Genomic DNA, 17344 nt, shown 5'->3' with positions numbered 1-17344 from the left:
AGAGTTAGGTTCAGATTTCAGTGACTATCCATACATCATTTTTTCCTAAGTGACAACAGAATTTCACCCTGAAGCCCAACTGCTTTTGTCACCTACCCCTCATTTCTACAGTGAAACTACTACAAGGTTCAATATTTATAATGAATGGACTTTTTTTTCCTGGTCTGGGGCTTGAATACAAGGTCTGGGCACTGTCCTTGAGGGTTTTTTTTCCCCCCAAGGCTAGCACTCTACCACTTAGAGCCACAGCTCCACTTCCTGTTTTCAGGTGGTTAATTGGAGATAAGAGTCTCACAAACTTCCCTAGCCTGGCTGGTTTTAAACCACAGTCTTCAGATCTCAGCTTCCTAAGTAGCTAGGATTACAGGCAAGAGCCAGGGCCTGAATAGAGTTCTGACTGCTGCGCTTACTTGCAAAAGTGAAAGGAGCTCTTTGGCCTGTCAGCAGTCACTTCCCTGAGGCTCCCTTCCCTGGGGAGTGGTGACTGGATTGGGTCAGCAGACTGGAACCTCATGAATTCCTTGAAATACTACTAGAGCAAAGGTAGCTAGAAGAACCCTGATTGCTCTCTGCGTCTTGTGAGGCAAGCCGGATGTTTTCTGCCTCTGTTCCCTTTTCTAGTCAATTTTGTGAAATAAGGACATAGAAAAAAAAAGGCTCTGAGTTAGAGCTCAGAACTGTCATTAGGACTATATTTCTTTTCAGTCCATTTCAAAATGATCTTTTAACCTTTTTTCTCTCTATATGTCTAAGTGATTGGCTTTGTGTGTGTGTATTTGTGGTACTGGTGTTGGAACTCAGGGCATTGTGTTTTCTAGGCAGACACTGTATTGCCTAGACGCTATCCTGTTTTGCTATTTTAGTTTAAGTTTTGGATTATGTTCTCTTGTTTTTCCACAGGCTGGCCTGAACCATGTTCCTCCTCGCATGCTATCCATGTAGCGGGAATGAGAGACACTGGCTTCCATGCATGTGTCTTGTTTTTTGTTTTGTTTTGTTTTTTTTGAGGGAGGCGGGGTTTGGTTAGGATGAGATTCTGTGAAATTTTTACCTGGGCTGGACTCTAAAACTGTGATCTTCCCTATCTTTGCCTCCTGAGTAGCTGGCATTACACGTAGGATCCACGGTGGCCAGACTCATATAGCATTTTCTTGAGGCTGTTTTAAAAAAAGTACAGGGCTGGGAGTTTGTCCTAGTGGTAGAGTGCTTGCCTACCATGCACAGAGACCCAGGTTCCATACCTCAGCATCACACACATAGAAAAAAGCCAGAAGTAGTACTGTGGCTCAAGTGGTAGAGCTCTAGCCTTGAGAAAGCCCAAGGACAGTGCTCAGGCTGTGAGCCCAAGCCCAGGACTGGCAAAAAATGTACAGGGAGGGGGTGGAAGGAGGGAAATGGGGACAAAAACATGAGACAGGGTATCAATGTGTGAGAAGTAATGTACCTACTACCTCTATACATTATCCCAACAATTAATAAAAAAGAATAAAGATGTACAGATCAAAGATAAATCCATTAAGCCAACCTCCCATGAATGAAATGAAAATAGAATGTTTTGCCAAGACAATTGTATAGGGACTGAAAGTGCAACCCACTGGTGGAACTAGTGCTTACCATGAAGTGCAGTCCTGGTTTCCAGTCCTCAGTAACAGAAAAAAGAAAATCCAAAACAAAACAAACGTGGTTTAAAGCAGGTCCCCAGAATTGTTCTAAGCACTTTATACATATCAGTCTCTTTACACACAACATGATTCCTATGAAGTTACTATAATTATCTCCATTTAACAGAAGGGAAAACTGAGGCACAAAGCAGGTAAGTCAAAGTTGGATGGTTGTCTACATTGTGGATAGTTTGGAAATGAGACCTTTAACCCCAAAGCTTGTCATAAACTGAGCAGAAAGCTGACAAGTTTGCTTCATTCTAGGTAAGATCAGATTGACTCCAAATCCCTTCCTGTATTCTAGTCCAACAGTAGGGCTGCATCCAGGTGGGGCTTGAACTTAGGGCCTGGGCACTGTCCATGAGCTCTTTTGCTCAAAGATAGTGCTCTACTACTTTGAGCCACAGCTCCACTTCTGGCTTTCTGGTGTTTATTTAGAAATGAGAATCTCATGGATTTTTCCTGCCCAGGCTGCTTTTGAATCCTGAACTTTGAATCTCAACCTCCTAAGTAGCTAGGATTACAGGCATGAGGCACCAGCGTCCAGCATGGAACTCTCTTTGAAAAGAAAAACATTTTGAAAATGTTACTAAATCCCCTAAGCATATGAAGATATAACCAGGTTCCCTCCCAGGGCTTGACGGAGGGGCCCCCGTGCAAGGGGCTCTGAGAGGGGGAAGCATCTGCTTCTGTCTACAAGATGTCTGCTTCTCCCCAGCCGGCCATTGGTGTTCACTCAGACAGAAGCATTTCCCTTTCACTGGTAAAACACGGGGCGTTTTGGAAGTTCATCTTTCAATAGCTAGTGCACATACTCTTTGCTATGCATTTTGTCTTTTTGCCCACAACAACCATCTACATTCTGGAAGTAAAACCATGAGAGCTGATGCATCATCTCCAATGTGATCCAATTGGGTATGTGCTCTTAAATCTCAGTAGTGCTACATTTTTTCCCCGTAGTTAGCCAAATGGCCCAAGCAGATGATATCCTAAGACAGACATTCACCATGGAAATAAGAACCCATTTACTCCCCCTGTCCCCCTCGCCGGTGCTCCTGCAGCACTCAAATAGACTCATCTAATTCAACTCAGTTTGGTCTCCAAAGAGGGTCCAATGAAAGCAACCACCCAATCTGTCACTTGAACATTGTTTATATTTGTTGCCCGGATACCGAAGGCTCTTTTAAGCCTTTGGCTAGGAAGAGCACCATGCATCTGACCTTGTTCACCTGCATATACAACAATAATGGCAGAAATGTTAGGAAAGATCCTCCAAACATGTAGAGTGGAGCACAAGGCATTTTTGTGTGTATGTGTGTGTGTCCCCAAATTGCCACATCCAGTATTTGTGATTCAACTCAATCTCCACCCGCATGCACAAGTGCACATTACCCAGAGTAAGATGAGGCTTTGGGAACATAGATGCTAATTATTTTGGAGGGCAATCAGATTACCTTTGACCTAAACCCCAAAACTGTAATTCTGTTGCTCTACTTCTTGGTGCTGAAATTAATGGAAATCTTCTATATTTGTAATTTTTATTTGCCAAAGACAAACCCACCCACACAGTCTGTAAATGACTGCTCTGAGTCAGAGACCATTCAGTTACAATTTTGTTAGGTTATTTGGAAAAATGTTCTCTGGAAGGATTAAATCACCTCATCCTGGTCCTTTCACTGATTCTGCTCCATATAAAAATGAGGGAGCTGGAGAATAGCTAAATTGGAAGGTACTTCTAAGTTGATCCCCGCACCCCAAATTCCTCCTTTCATGGATGAGAAACTAAGGTTCTGATGTTAGGGACCCCCCCTCCAGGTCACACAGCAACCAAAGCTTAAACCCCAAAGCAAAGTACTGGGTTAGGGTTTTCAGTAAAGGGCTACACTTTGAAATTCTTGCTCAGCATCTAGAAACTACCCCTCCCTTGCTCTCATCTCCAACAGTATCTGAGGGTCCTGGCCTCTGATAGCTCGGTGCCTTTCTAAAAAACATGCCATTTTGAATCTAAATGGTCAGAACAGGATTCCAGTAATTCAGCTAGTGTGATTGCAGTAAGCATCAATTTGGGGAGGATGGATAGACGAGACACTGCTAATGGTGACTTTTGAGGAGTGGGGCTCGAGAGATGGGAGAGGGTGGGTGAGATGTTGACTTTACATTTCCTATCTGCTTCACTATGTGGCTTTTATTCCCATGTACAGATAGAAACGATATCACAAACCTCAAAGGCAAATTAGAAATATTCTGCTTGCAAACTTCAAAGGAGAAATAGAACGAATCCCAGACCATAACACTGATGCTTGAAAATCCATTACATAGTAATAGTAGTACTTAAAAAATAAAACACACATTTTTCCCCTCCCAAAGTATCCACAATGGGAGAGAAAAGATTGAATGGATCCCTTCCGGAGTCTCGGGGCAGTGACAGAAATGGTCCTTGTTTACAAGAACTCACTTTACACTTGATGCTTTTCTAAAATGCTATGAAATTCATCAACTCCCTAGCATTTCTGCCTCTGTTTTAATACAAAAATAACAGCTTCAATGACTTACCATCCACGAAAAAGCTGGCCCTCTGGGAAAGACACCCTTGGTTTCTTTTCCCCACGGTCCGGAGTGCCCGCAGCTCACCGCCTCCTGTGCCTGTGTGGAGAAGCCCCTGGAATAGCCAGCGCGGCTGTGCACAAGCTGACTGACCTGTATTCTGGCTCTCTCACCTGGAATCAGGCTCCCCAGATCCTGTTAGGCGTTGAATAGTAACAAAACAACAGCATAAATTAGGGGGTTGCTAAGATTGTGTACCATCAACGTTTGCATGAGCATAATGGACATAATGAATTCTATAGCACTATCTTGCACAGCTTGGGGAGATTAAAATCACTTTGTCTTGAAATTAAATTTCAAAAATCATTCAACAACCGGAATAGCAAGAATAACAACCAAAGCCCCCTACCTCATCTATGCCAGCCACCCAATGGAAGCAAGGTACCACTTCTTGCTTTCTGATCATTAATGCCCAGTCCTATGTTTATTTTAATAGCTGCCAGCTCAGTGAGTCCGCATCTATTGTAATAACCATAAAGGGGGATTGGGTCCTCTTGTGATGTGTGTGCAGCCCGAAGTGAAGAGCCTCTTACCTCCCTTTCAGGAACAAAGTCTATAGCTGAAAAAGACCTAAGCTGAAGTTTATTTTATATAAATGCTACAGACTATACTATGCTTAGACTATGGTGAAAGAAAGAAAAAAAGAAAGAAAAGGGGAAGAAAGGGAGGAGGGAGGGAGGAGGAATGAAAAGGTAGACTTGAATTCATTCTACACTGGACTTCAGCAAATCCTTGTTCAACAAAAATTATAAAACAAAACCCATAATGGAAAATTTATTAGATGCCAGCCATCATACTTACTGCTCAACAGGTTTAATCTTTCTCAACACCCTTAAATAATATGGCCCTTACTGTCGTGCTAGTTCCACGAAGAAGGAAACTGAGGCTCTGAGAGATAGACTTGTCTGAAGTTACACAGCTAAGTAAGTAGCAGAGTCAGGCTTAAAACCCTGAAATCGGAGCTGCCTCCTAATTATCAAAGTTACACCATTTATGGAGTACTTATTATATATGTTCTAGGGCAGAGGGTTTGCATAAACCATTTAATCTTTGCGACAACCCTCTGAAGCAGACAATATTAAGCTTCACCTTATGAATAAGGAAAACTGAAGCTTACAGAAATTTAATTAACTTGCCTAAAGCACAATTAAGTGGCAGTGTCCAGATTTTTGGTTCAGACCTGTCTGATACCAGCTGAGTGTTTATTAAAAAAAAATCTCTTTTCTGGAAACCACTAAGATGATGATGAAAATGAGGTGTGTATAGAATTTCCTACTTGCTCAAAGGAAGAAAACAACCATCAAAGGCAAATGACAATTGCAGCAAAGAAACACGAAGAGCCAGCTTCACACTCAGGAGAGAATGCTGTTGCCGCCTCCTCTTCGTAGTCACAACAGTTCTTAAAAACTAAGCTATAGTGTGACTCAGATGCTTGGCCAAGGTGTGTACAACACAACCCTAGGATCTCCTAGTCAATAATGCGTGTTGCTATTCATCAGTGAATAGGCCTTCAAATACAGCAGTGTGTGGGATGTGTTCCTTGGGAATGAGTTTTTACCTGTCACGTGGATTACCTATCTTCTGGAAATGTGGTGACCTGACAAGACAGAGTGCTTTTCTTCACACAAATCTTATGTTACACACAAACCCCACCGGATTTGGGCCCTAATTGAGAGCTATACAGAAAATGCAAACTTTCATGTGCATGCCAAATACGGGCTTAGCTCCTAGAACCACGAATGTCTGCCACCCACAGGGCTGGTGAATGTTAGCCCCCATGCAGGTGCTGGTTATCCTTTGTAAAATGAGTTCCGAGGTTGTTGAGGTTGTCGTAGCTGTCATCCGGCCAGCTCCATAGTCTTTAATGGCCCTGCAACTAGACCAGCTCTAATCCCCTTGCTTTCAGTGAGATTAAATAAAAATGGCTTGAGCTAGGTGAATGCTGAAGACAATTAGATAAAAACTACTAACTAGTGTTAGAAATGTGGCTCAAGTAGAAAAGCACCTGCCTAGCCAGTACAAGGCCCTGAGTTCAGTCTCTAGCACCACCAAAAAAATATTCCTTCCCCTGCTATGATTATCCTGTACTGAGAAACAAAAAGACACACACACACACACACACACACACACACACACAAACACACCCCCAAAAAAACCACCTTAGACAGGCACCAGTCACCCATGCTTATAATCCTGCCTACTCAGGTTGAGGTCTCTGAGAATGGAGGTTCAAAGCCAGCTCAAGCAGGTCCTGTGAGACTCTAATTTCCAATTAACCACCAAGAAGGCAGAAGTAGAGCCGTGGCTCAAGTGGTAGAGCACTAGCCTTGAGCACAAAAGGCTCAGGGACATTGCCCAGGTCCTGAGTTCAAGTCCCAGAACTGGTACACACCCAGCAGTTTAAATGGGGCAACATTCACGTAGCACATCTGACCACTTGAAAGTGATAATCCAGCCCACAGGTCTTAATAACCACAGAACTAAGAAATGCAGGTGCATGATACCTTTTGGAGAGAGCTCATGTAGCTATGACAGGCCAGACAACGAATCAACATCTTTGTTTTGTATAGACCTAGTCCACATTTCATTCTGTTAATGTGTTGGGAACATTGACAGGTCATATAACCAAGTTCTTTGATGTTGATACTGATGATGGCTTCTGAAAGTTCATCTAGAAGCTCCGTGTTGCCCATACCTGTAATCCTATGCAGAAAGCTAAGATCTGAGGATCACAGTTCGAAGCCTTGCCTGAGCAGGGAAGCCTGTGAGACTATCTCCAATTAACCATCAACCACCAGACTTCAAAATCCAGGATAAACAGTGCTTAGCTGGGTGTTAGTGGATTATACTTGTAACCCTAGTTACTCAAGAGGCTGAGATCTGAAAATTGTGGTTCACAGACAATCCAGGCAGACAAATCCTTGTCTAATTAACCAGAAAATATGGTGAAAGGAGGTGTGGCTCAAATGAGGCGGCCAAGAATGAGCTACCAGCACAGAAAAAAAAGTATTTCAGAAGACTGTAGCATTTGCTTAAGACAGCACTTACTCCAATTACAAAGTACTTTTTTTGTGTGTTTGCCAGTATTGGTGCTTGAGCTCAGGGCCTCGTACTTTTGCTTGTTTTTTTTTCAAAGCTGGTGCTCTACGACTTGAGTCACACCTCTGCTTTTTGCTGGTTAACTGGAGATAAGAGTCACAGAATTTTCTGCCCAAGCTGGCTTTGAACCTCATCCACAGATCTCAACTTTCTGAGTACATTTTCAGATGAACATAACCAGACAAAAGTTTTGATTTCTTTTAAAGATGTCTTTATTTATTTAGGAGTGACTGAAATAAAAAACATAAGTTGAGTCCCTTTATTATCATCATAGAAATAGCTTTAGCACAAAACTGGTGAGGTAAATATTGCTTCCCACTTTCAACCAGCAAATTGTTGCCAATGATAAACAGCCCAGAATCTGTTCCAAAATGCTCAAGACTATACAACATAGCTCGTCAGAGACTCCTGGGTGAACAACTTAGGTGTACTTCTTGATTTCATCATACAAGACAAGCACAAAGGCTCCCCCCATTCCCCTGAGAACATTGGACCATGCACCCTTGAAAAAGGCCTTGCTTCCTTCATCACGTGCGATCTTCCGCCAGCAGTCCAGTGTGCCTTTGTACATGATATCAGCTGCAAAGAAGAAATAGATGGAATTGGCCACCAAAGTGAACGCAAGCCCTAAGTAGACCAAATAAAACTCAGCCTCCCCTTTAAGAATCAATGTCATGCCAGTTCCCCCCACCTCCCCTTGTCGGGAGATGCTGGGGATGAAAGACAAGGACTGGTGTTTCAGAAGTGCTGCGCTACAGAGCTATACACCTAGCAGCCCTCATTGTGGGTTTTAAATCCAACATTTACACATCAGAACCGACAATTCTGAAATATTCATGTCATGACTAAAGATTAGGGATCTGTAGAGTCTGCACTGGCCTTACCCTGTAATCCCGTTTAAGCACCTTCATTCATGGGCATCTGAAGGGCCAGGCCAGCATGTGTTATACACATGCCATCACCTCCCATTTCTCACACTGAACATAGTGCTCAATTTTGTGTGCGTGTGTTAGTCCTGAGGCCTGAACTTAGGGCCTAGGCCGTCTGTAAGCCACAGTTCTATCTCTGGCATTTTGGGTGGTCTAATTGGAGATACAAGATGCATGGAGTTTCCTGCTGAGTCTGGCTTTGAACTGTGATCCTCAGATTTCAGCATCCCAAGTAGTAGGACTACAGGTATGAGCCACCAGCACCTAACTAATATTGCTGGGTTTTTTATTTTATTTTTATTTTCTTGTGGGTCATTGGGGCTTGAACTAGGCTTAGGTTCTGTCCCTGGGCGCTTCAGTTCAAGATTACCACTCTACCCCCTGGGCCTGGTTGTTGGCCCTGAGCTCTTCAGCTCAAGGCTACAGCCCTACCCTTGAGCCAAGCCCTACTTCCAGTTTTCTAGAGGTTAATTCTAGATAAGAGACTCAGTTCCTTTTTGTGCCCTGGCTGGCTTTGAATCTGGATCCTCAGATCTCAGCCTCCAGAGTAGCTAGGATTACAGGTGTGACCTATAAGTCCAGCCTGATTTTTTTTTGTTAGTCCTAGGGCTTGAACGTCTTTTGTTCAAGGCTAGCACTCTACCACTTGAGCCACAGCACCACTTCCAGCCTTTTCTGTGTATGTGGTACTGAGGAATCAAACTCAGGATTTTGTGCATGCTTGGTAAGCACTCTACCACTAGGCCACACTCCCGGCCCCTACTTTTATTTTGTTTTTCAAAGACAGGTTATTATTAATTTGTAGCCATGGCTTGCTCCCTACCCCTGACATTCCCATTCTGCTCAAGGGAAACTTACTTCCTTTGCGACCTGATTGCATCATCATGCGTCGGCGCACAGTATCAATAGGATAGGAAATCAAACCAGCAATAGCTGTGACAGACTGTGCGATCATCCAGCTGATGAAGATATGAGTGTTTTTAGGATCTGGAAGCATTCCTGGGTATAGGAAATAAGATACATTTATCAAAAGAAAAGAAAAGAAAGCTTTCCACACCCACCACACATTCCATCAACCTTTGATCACATTAAACAAGGTGTACGCATAATCTGAGTTGTTGAATTGAAACCCCTTTATACTAGTATTTAAAATAAAAAACAAACATACACCCCTGCCACACACACTCCCCTTACAATCTTTGGCTTAATTTTAGGTTGGCACTGTAATCTTTTAAATTGTCTCAAAGAACACAACCTCAAAGTATACAGCTAACTTACCCTTTGCGGTGTCATAGATACCAAAGTAGGCAGCCCGGTAGACAATAATACCCTGTACAGACATATTGAAACCTTGATACAGGCCTCTAAGCCCATCGGATTTGTAGATCTTTACCAGGCAGTCACCAAGGCCTTTAAATTCTCTTTCAGCTCCAGCTTTGCCTACATCAGCTGCTAGACGGGTACGGGCAAAATCAAGAGGGTACACAAAACACAGGGAGGTGGCCCCGGCTGCCCCTCCAGAGGCCAGATTCCCTGCAAAGTAGCGCCAAAACTGGGTTTTCTTGTCAACACCACCCAGGAAGATCTGCTTGTATTTATCTTTGAAGGCGAAGTTGAGAGCTTGGGTGGGGAAGTATCTGATGACATTGGCCAGGTTACCACGCCAGAAAGACAGAACTCCCTGTTCCTTCGGGATCCGAACCACGCAGTCTACAATGCCTTTGTACTGCTTATCAGCGGTGATTTGCTTGCTGGCATGTTGTACCTGACAAGAGAAGCCAACAGGGGAAATTATAAGCATGGATATGGGAAAGGGAAAGCATAAGTGTATCATCTCAGGTTAACTATTTTTGTGCTGGTTTGGGGGCTTGAACTCAGGGTCTGGACTCTGTTCCTGAGCGCCTTTTCCCCAAGGCTAGGGCTCTACCACTTGACAGTACCACTTGTGGCTTTTTTCGATTAATCTGAAGGACTTTGTCTGCCCTGGGACTGGCTTTGAAACACGATCCTCAGATCTCAGCCTCCTGAGTAGCTAGGATTAGAGGCGTGAGCCATCTTTTGAGTGGCATAAGTTTTTCTAAATACAGCTCCTGCATTTTACAGGCTGGATCCTAACAGCTGGCTGTCATAGGGGAAGACCTCCACCCTTTTGGGTGGGGACGTAGCACTCAAGCTGACCCATGATCTTTAGAGCTGGGTAAAGTTCACTGCCTCAAGTACAGGTACTAGAGGAATCTGGGCTAGATCCACAGAGGGCAGGAAGACCAATCAGGGTGTCCGTGGCGTGAGCATAAGGAATTGCCTGAAGTGCTTGCTTCCTTGGCGTTCCGCCCCCATCCGTCTAGTAGGGGCGAGCGAGTGTTCCTGCGCCTGCGCAGGCACGCCCCCTAGGGCCGGACTTAGCCGGCACAATCGGTTGCCCAGCCCAGTTTCCGGGCGGTGAAGTCTGAGCGTGTGTTCTTGCCCGGCCCACGTGGGCTCACTGTATCACTTTCTCACCGCACCCTTAAAGTCTTGTGAGTGAGTGAATGCGTTTGTTCTCGTGGCCTTGAACTCAGGCTGTGGCCACTGTCCCTGAGCTTTTGTGCTCAAGCTAGCGCCCTACCACTTGAACTACAGCACCACTTGTGGCTTTTTTTGGTGGTTGTAGAGTCTTACGGAGACTTTTCTGCCCGGGGTGGCTTTGAACCACAATCCTTAGATCTGACGTTCCCGAGTAGCTCGGATTATATATATAGGCGGGAACGATTAGAGTCCGGCTCGGGTGTGCCTGTCTAGAGCCGGTTTTTGGCAAGGCCCAGGAAGATGAGACTTTACCCACGAGGTTCTAGTCAAGTTCGCTCCCCAAGGGGTGCCACACCCCTGAACTTGCCCCCTCTCCCCCTTCCCGCAGCCTTGTTCCTACTCCATTCAACATTTTTAACATCAAGCCACTAAGCACACCTCTCCCAAGTGGGTCGTTTCATCCAACTCCGCGCTCACTTTTGTCCCCACGGTAGCACACGTAGAAAGAGTTAGCCCCGAAGTAGCTGGCTTCCAGTGCCGGCGCCCCTTCCCCCCCCCCACACTTCCTGCACGAGCCCTCGGGATCCCACAACGTACCTGTAGCAGGAGCTTAACGCGCTCGATGGGCGCTACAGCAGTCTTGGAGATAGCAGCCGCCACTCCACCGGCCAAGAAGTCCTTGACGAAGGACACGGTGGCATCAGTCATGTTGAAAGAGAAGGCGAGCAAGTGCGAGCGGGATGGGGAGAAGCGGAGAGCCGGCAAGTACTCCCGGGCTGGAGGGCAGAGCGAACCAAATGGCCGACCTATATACGCGGAGCAGATGCCCGGGCGGCGTGGGTGGATCAAGGCGGGACCCCCGGGGGCTGTAAAGCCAATGAGTGGCTCAGGACATAGGGGAGGAGTCAGACGGTTTAGACCACGCCCCCACCCCACCCTTCTAGCCCAACTCTACTCATCCCTCCCTTTTCCTCGCCCTCCCGCCCCCACACACTTGACCGGCTGGGAGGAAAGAGCTGCCGGAGGGCGTACCCCATCCCCCACCACAAAGGCTTCTGCTATAGAATTGTAGCCAACAGCGCAACAAAAAAAGCTAGGCGAACTTTAGAAACTGACATTCCAAGCACCTGGTTCGAAGCCAGTCTGGGCACTAAAATTGCTGAGACTCTTCAATTCATCACCAAAAAGCCAGAAGTAGAGCTCTGTTGTGACTCACGTGGTAGAGCCCAAAGTTTTTTTTTTTTTTTTTTTTTTTTTTTGCCAGCCCTGGGGTTTGAACTCAGGGCCTGAACACTGTCCTTGGGCTTTCTCAAGGCTAAAGCTCTACCACTGGACCCACAGTACCACTTCTGGCTTTTTCTACGTATGTGGTATCGAGGAATGGAACCCGGGTCTTTGAGCATGCTAGGCAAACTCTCTACACTAGACCAAACTCCCGGCCCCAAGCCCCAGTCTTGAGCACAAAAGCTAAAGCACAGCACTAAGGCTCTGACTTTAAACCCCAGGACTGACACACGCACACAAAAAGAAACAATACAAAAACTCTCAGCACTGAAGATAAATAATATGTAATATAGCATTTATAAGATTTCAACTTGTATGGCTGTATGCATGCCAGTAATTCCAGCATTCAAAATGCAGAGGCTGAATTTAGCCCCACGGCTCACATAGAGAGTTCAAAGCCATCCTCCATCATATTGCCAAAAGACAAAAAAAATCTATATAGCTAACTTTTGTTCCTCAGCTCACTGACGGCCACTTACAACTTAAAACATGTCTTCACCCCTGCTTTTCCTAGCTAATTAAAGATAGACATAGATTTGTCTTGTTTTCAAACTTTGACCTTTCCGTCTCAACCTCCTGAGTACCTAGGAATACAGATGTGAGCACCCAGTGCTGAGTCTGGTCACCGAGTTTTGTAATTAAAACTGATTTTTTTTGTGGGTCATGAGGCTTGACCTCGGCGTGGACTCTGTCCCTGACTTCTGCAGCTCAGGGCTACCACCGTACCCCTGGGCCCGGACACTGTCCCTGAGCTCTTCAGCTCAAAGCTACCTCCCTACCCTTGAGCTAAACCCTACTTCTGTTTTCTGGAGATTAATTGGAGATTAAGAGTCTCAAATCCTATTATGCCTGGGCTGGCTTTGAACCAAGATCCTCAGATCTCAGCCTCCTGACTAGCTAGGATTACAGGCGTGAGCCGCTGCACTCAACTAAAACTGATTTTTAAAGGAATTTTTTGTCTGTTTTAGAAATAAAATGTTTTTTTTTTAAAAAAAACTGAGTCTGAAGTTTGCCCTAGTGGTAGAGTGCTTGCCTAGCATGCATTAACACCCAAGTTCTATTCCTCAGTACCACATACATAGAAAAAACCCAGAAGTGGTGCTGTAGCTCAAGTGGTAAATCACTAGCCTTCAGAAAACTCAAGGTCAGTGCTCAGAACCTGAGCCCAAGCCCAAGACTGGCAAAAAATTTTGCAAAAATAGTAATTTGATTACATACTTTATTGTTTTAAGTATGTTCTGTGGATTCCAAATCACAAAAATAATATATTTAAATTTAAATAATTATTTTCAAGTGTTTATAGGACAAAAGAAAACCACTTTAATAGTTAAATACTTTTGAGCCGGGCGTGGTGGCTCACGCTTGTAATCCTAGCTACTCAAGAGGCTGAGATCTGAGGATCTCAGTTTCAGGTTCAAAGGCAGCTTGGGCACTAAAAAGTCCATAACCCTCTTATCTCCAATTAATCACCAGAAAACTGGAAGTGGCAATGTGGCTCAATGGGTAGGGCAGTAGCCTTTAGCTGAAGTGCTCAAGGACAACATCCAGACCCAGAGGTCAAGTTCCACCACCAACCAAAATAAATAAATAAATACTTTTGGTTTTTGAGTGACATCCTCATTTCCAAGGAGACCCCAAAACACTAGGTTGGGCATGGGGACATGATTTTAATCAGAAGCCAGAGATGTAGCAAAACTTTAAGAGGCTTAAGAAAGTTAAGAACTAGAACTAGCCTGGGAGTTTGTCCTAGTGGTAGAGTGCTTGCCTAGTATGGACAAAGACCTGGGTTCAATTCCTTGGTACCACATACGTAGCAAAAAAGCTGGAAGTGGTGCTGTGGCTCAAGTGGTAGAGCGCTATCCTTGAGAAAGTCCAAGGACAATGTTCAGGCTCTGAGCTCAAGCCCAGGACTGGCAAAAAAAAAGAAAGAAAGTTGAGAACTGATTGCCATTTGACTCAGGGGACCCCAAATAAAACACTCTTGGATGGAGGAGATTTCTGAACTTCAAAAATATTTAGAGGAATCGGACTTAGGTGACATTTATTGTGTTAATGGACAATTGCTACTGAGCCCCTGAGTCCTGACATTGGTAATCGTTTGCCACATTATGTTCTTACAAGCTCCAGTGCTTTCCCTAGGGTCCGAACAGCAGCCAAGAGCACAGATGTAACTCTCCCATCTAAATCATCATGAGAATGTTGACAGAAATAAGGGTAACAATTGAAACCTGCAACTGCAGCAGAACCTTAGGTGGCCAGACTTCACAGTTCCCAGAGGGCAGATGCCATGGAGCCTTGCATACCAAAGGAAGGAATGGTTATCCTCCTCATTCTCCGTTCTGCCCTCTCCCTCTTCCTCCACAGCTGCCTCCTGTATGACCCAGCTCTAGGATTCCCCGGACTGGCTTGTGCCCCTTCTACAAGTAAGGCTTTCAAAGAACCCCACCCATCTACACTGATGTGTAGAAACTATAGATGTTCAGAACAAGGAAAGTATTTATTATTATTGTTGTTGTTGTTGTTGATATTGTTGTTGTTTGCTGGTCCTGAGGCTTGAACTTAGGGCCTGAGCTCTGTCCCTATGCATCTTTCTTTCTCTCTTTCGAGGCAGGATAGCCTAGGGAAAATAAGACATGATAAACAGCTGCCAGGGATTCAAAGATCCAAGCTTAAAGCTTGTCCATCCACTTCCCTTATGATTGAGGGGACAAAGTCATTTTCAGAGAAATGAAGCCGGATAGATGAGAGAAAATGAGGTACAGTCAGCTTACAGCAAATACAGGCGATATTCCTTCATGTACTTCCCTTAAGATTAAGGGAACAGAAGTCAGGTTAGGGGAAATGAAGCAGGATAACTTAAGGAAACTGAGGCCTGTGAAGGCAACTCAAAAATATGGTATTTAGCAGTGCTATCTTTACTATAAGGAGAGACAACTGAATGCATTTCTTCCTGAGGGATGCATATCTCACCCAACTTAACAGCTAACTGACAGAATGTATGTCTTCCTGAGAAAACTCAAGCTACCTGCCCAAATTACAGATAACAGGGCGCCTCCTTGTCTCAGCTTCTGTTTTGTGGCAGGATGCATTCTTATTTGGAAACTCAAAGTAACACCAGGTATAGTCAGAGCAAAGACAAAGCACCTATTTTTGCATGACATTGAAGTCAGACCCTCCCCCCCCCAGCCTTTACCCTAACAATATCCCAACAGCCGGAGGAGCTGTGTGCTTCTCTGTCTAGCTCCCCATAAGAACACCCACACTGCGTAAGAGTGTGTCCCCTGCCCTTCTGTTTCTGTTGTTTTTTTGTCTATTTGTTTGATTGCCTGTCTATTTACTCAATAAAGCTCTGCCAAGTTTTCTTACTGTAGTGACTTGTCCAGAACTTCTTATTCTGCAATTGAAGTCAAGGACGGTAAGTGAAGAATTCCTCTATTTAAAGGGAAGCTTCACTAAACCTCACATCCGTTGGGTGTTTATTCCTCCTTGGTATACCTCATCGTCACTCAAACATCCCTTTTCTACACGTGCTCCTTCACTGGCCTTTTGAGCATGGTACCTCTTCCATATTTCATTTCATAGCTCTTATTATTGAAAGCACTTCCGTATTTGTCAGATTTCCCTCTCTTCACTAAATGTATAATAAAATCACTACATGGAATTCGTCCTTGGGTGACGAGGTGTAGTTTTACTGACAATGAAATACAAATTGAGTCATTTAAAAGCAACTTCATGGCTCACCTTAGTATTTCACTAAATCCAGTATGATCAGAGCTGCCTTTTGCCTTTAGCATGTTCATCTTCAAGGCAAACGGCTACTTTAAGGTGCTTTCAAAAATGTCTAGGGCAGCTGAGTGCAGTGGTTCACATCTGTATTCCTAGTTATTTGAGAGGTTTAAACATCAGGATTATTGAGAGGATTGGGTTTTATATTTACCTTTTTTTGTCTGTCTTGGGGTTTGAACTCTGTGCCTGGGCACTGTCCTTGAGCTCTTTAGCTCAAGGCTACCTCTCTACCCCCTGGGCCTGGGCACTGTCCTTGGGCTCTTCAGCTCAAGGCTACTGCCCTGCCCCTTAAGCTACAGCACCACTTCTGGCTTTCTGGTGGTTAACTGAAGATAAGAGTCTCATGGACTTGAGTGCCTGGGTTGGCTTTGAACCACGATCCTCAGATAGCTCCCTGAGTAGCTAGGATTAAAGGCGTGAGCCTCCACACCCGGCGAATGTGAACATTTAACACTTTTTTTTGCTAGGCCTGGGGCTTGAACTCATGGCCTACACACAGTTCTTGGACTTTCTTCAAGGCTAGTGCTCTAACACTTGAGCCACAGCACCATTTCCAGCTTTTTTTTTCTGTGTATGTGGTGCCAAGGAATCACACCTAGGGCTTCATACCTGCTAGGCAAGCAGTTTACCAACAGGCCAAGCTTCTAGCCCCAGCCCTTCTTTTTTTTGTATGTTACTGGTGTTTAAACTCAGGGCCTTGATTTGTTAGGGAGGTACTCTACCACTGAGCTATGCCTCCAGCCTTTCTTTTGTCTGGTTGTTTTTAAGATAGGGTGTTGATTCTGTCTGGTTATGTGCCTGGACCTTGATCCACCTATTTTAGGCTTCCTATCATTGCTAGGATGACAGGTTCAAACTAGTACAGCCAGCTTCCCTCTATTGAGATGTTTATAGACTTTACTGCCTTGGCTTGCCAGGAACTGCAACTCTCCCAACTTCAGCATCCCATGGAGCTGAGGGTGACAGATGTATGTCACTGTGCCCAGCTACTGACTGACAAGGTTCTGGCTGGCCTAGAACCATGATTCTCCTATTTTCAAAGTTCCCAAGTAGTTAGGATTACAGGCATGAGCCACTGGCATTCTGCTGTGATATTTCTCCCTCCCCCATTCCCCCCTGAGTTATGGGGCTTGAGCTCAGGGCCCGGTCACTGTCTCTGAGCTCTTTTGCTCAACGCTAGCAACTCTACCATTTTGAGCCACAGCTCCACTTCCGGTTTTCTGATGGTTATTGGGGATAAGAGTCTCATTAAATTTCCAGCCTGGGGTGGCTTTGAACAGTGACCCTCAATCTAGGTAGCCAGGCTTATACGTGTGAGCCACGAATGCCTGGTTCATCTTTTTCTCTCTCTACTTTTGTGCTTGTACTGGTGCTCGAACTAGAATTACAGGCATGCACCACCAATGCTTGGCCTGGGGCACCTTCCCTGAGCTCTTCAGCTCAAGGCTATTGCCCTACCCCTTGAGCCACAGCCCA

At 44.9% G+C, this 17344-nt stretch overlaps 1 protein-coding gene across 1 annotated transcript; it reads right to left on the bottom strand.

Annotated features, from left to right (window-relative positions):
- Positions 1-7592: 7592 nt before the first annotated feature.
- On the bottom strand, positions 7593-11598 carry Slc25a5 (solute carrier family 25 member 5). Its single transcript, XM_090326873.1, has 4 exons — positions 11396-11598; positions 9572-10058; positions 9152-9292; positions 7593-7943 (listed from the first exon to the last, which is right to left on the bottom strand). The coding sequence occupies exons 1-4, from the start codon at positions 11504-11506 to the stop codon at positions 7786-7788; spliced, it is 897 nt and encodes a 298-aa protein (XP_090182999.1). The 5' UTR covers positions 11507-11598; the 3' UTR covers positions 7593-7785.
- Between the last annotated feature and the right edge of the window lie 5746 nt (positions 11599-17344).

This window comes from Megascapheus bottae, chromosome X, assembly GCF_031878675.1.
Source record: "Megascapheus bottae isolate mThoBot1 chromosome X, mThoBot2.hap1, whole genome shotgun sequence".
Classification (NCBI taxonomy): domain Eukaryota; kingdom Metazoa; phylum Chordata; class Mammalia; order Rodentia; family Geomyidae; genus Megascapheus; species Megascapheus bottae.
The sequence above is the reverse complement of the archived record's forward strand: the minus strand, read 5'-3'. Positions and strand labels throughout refer to the sequence as shown.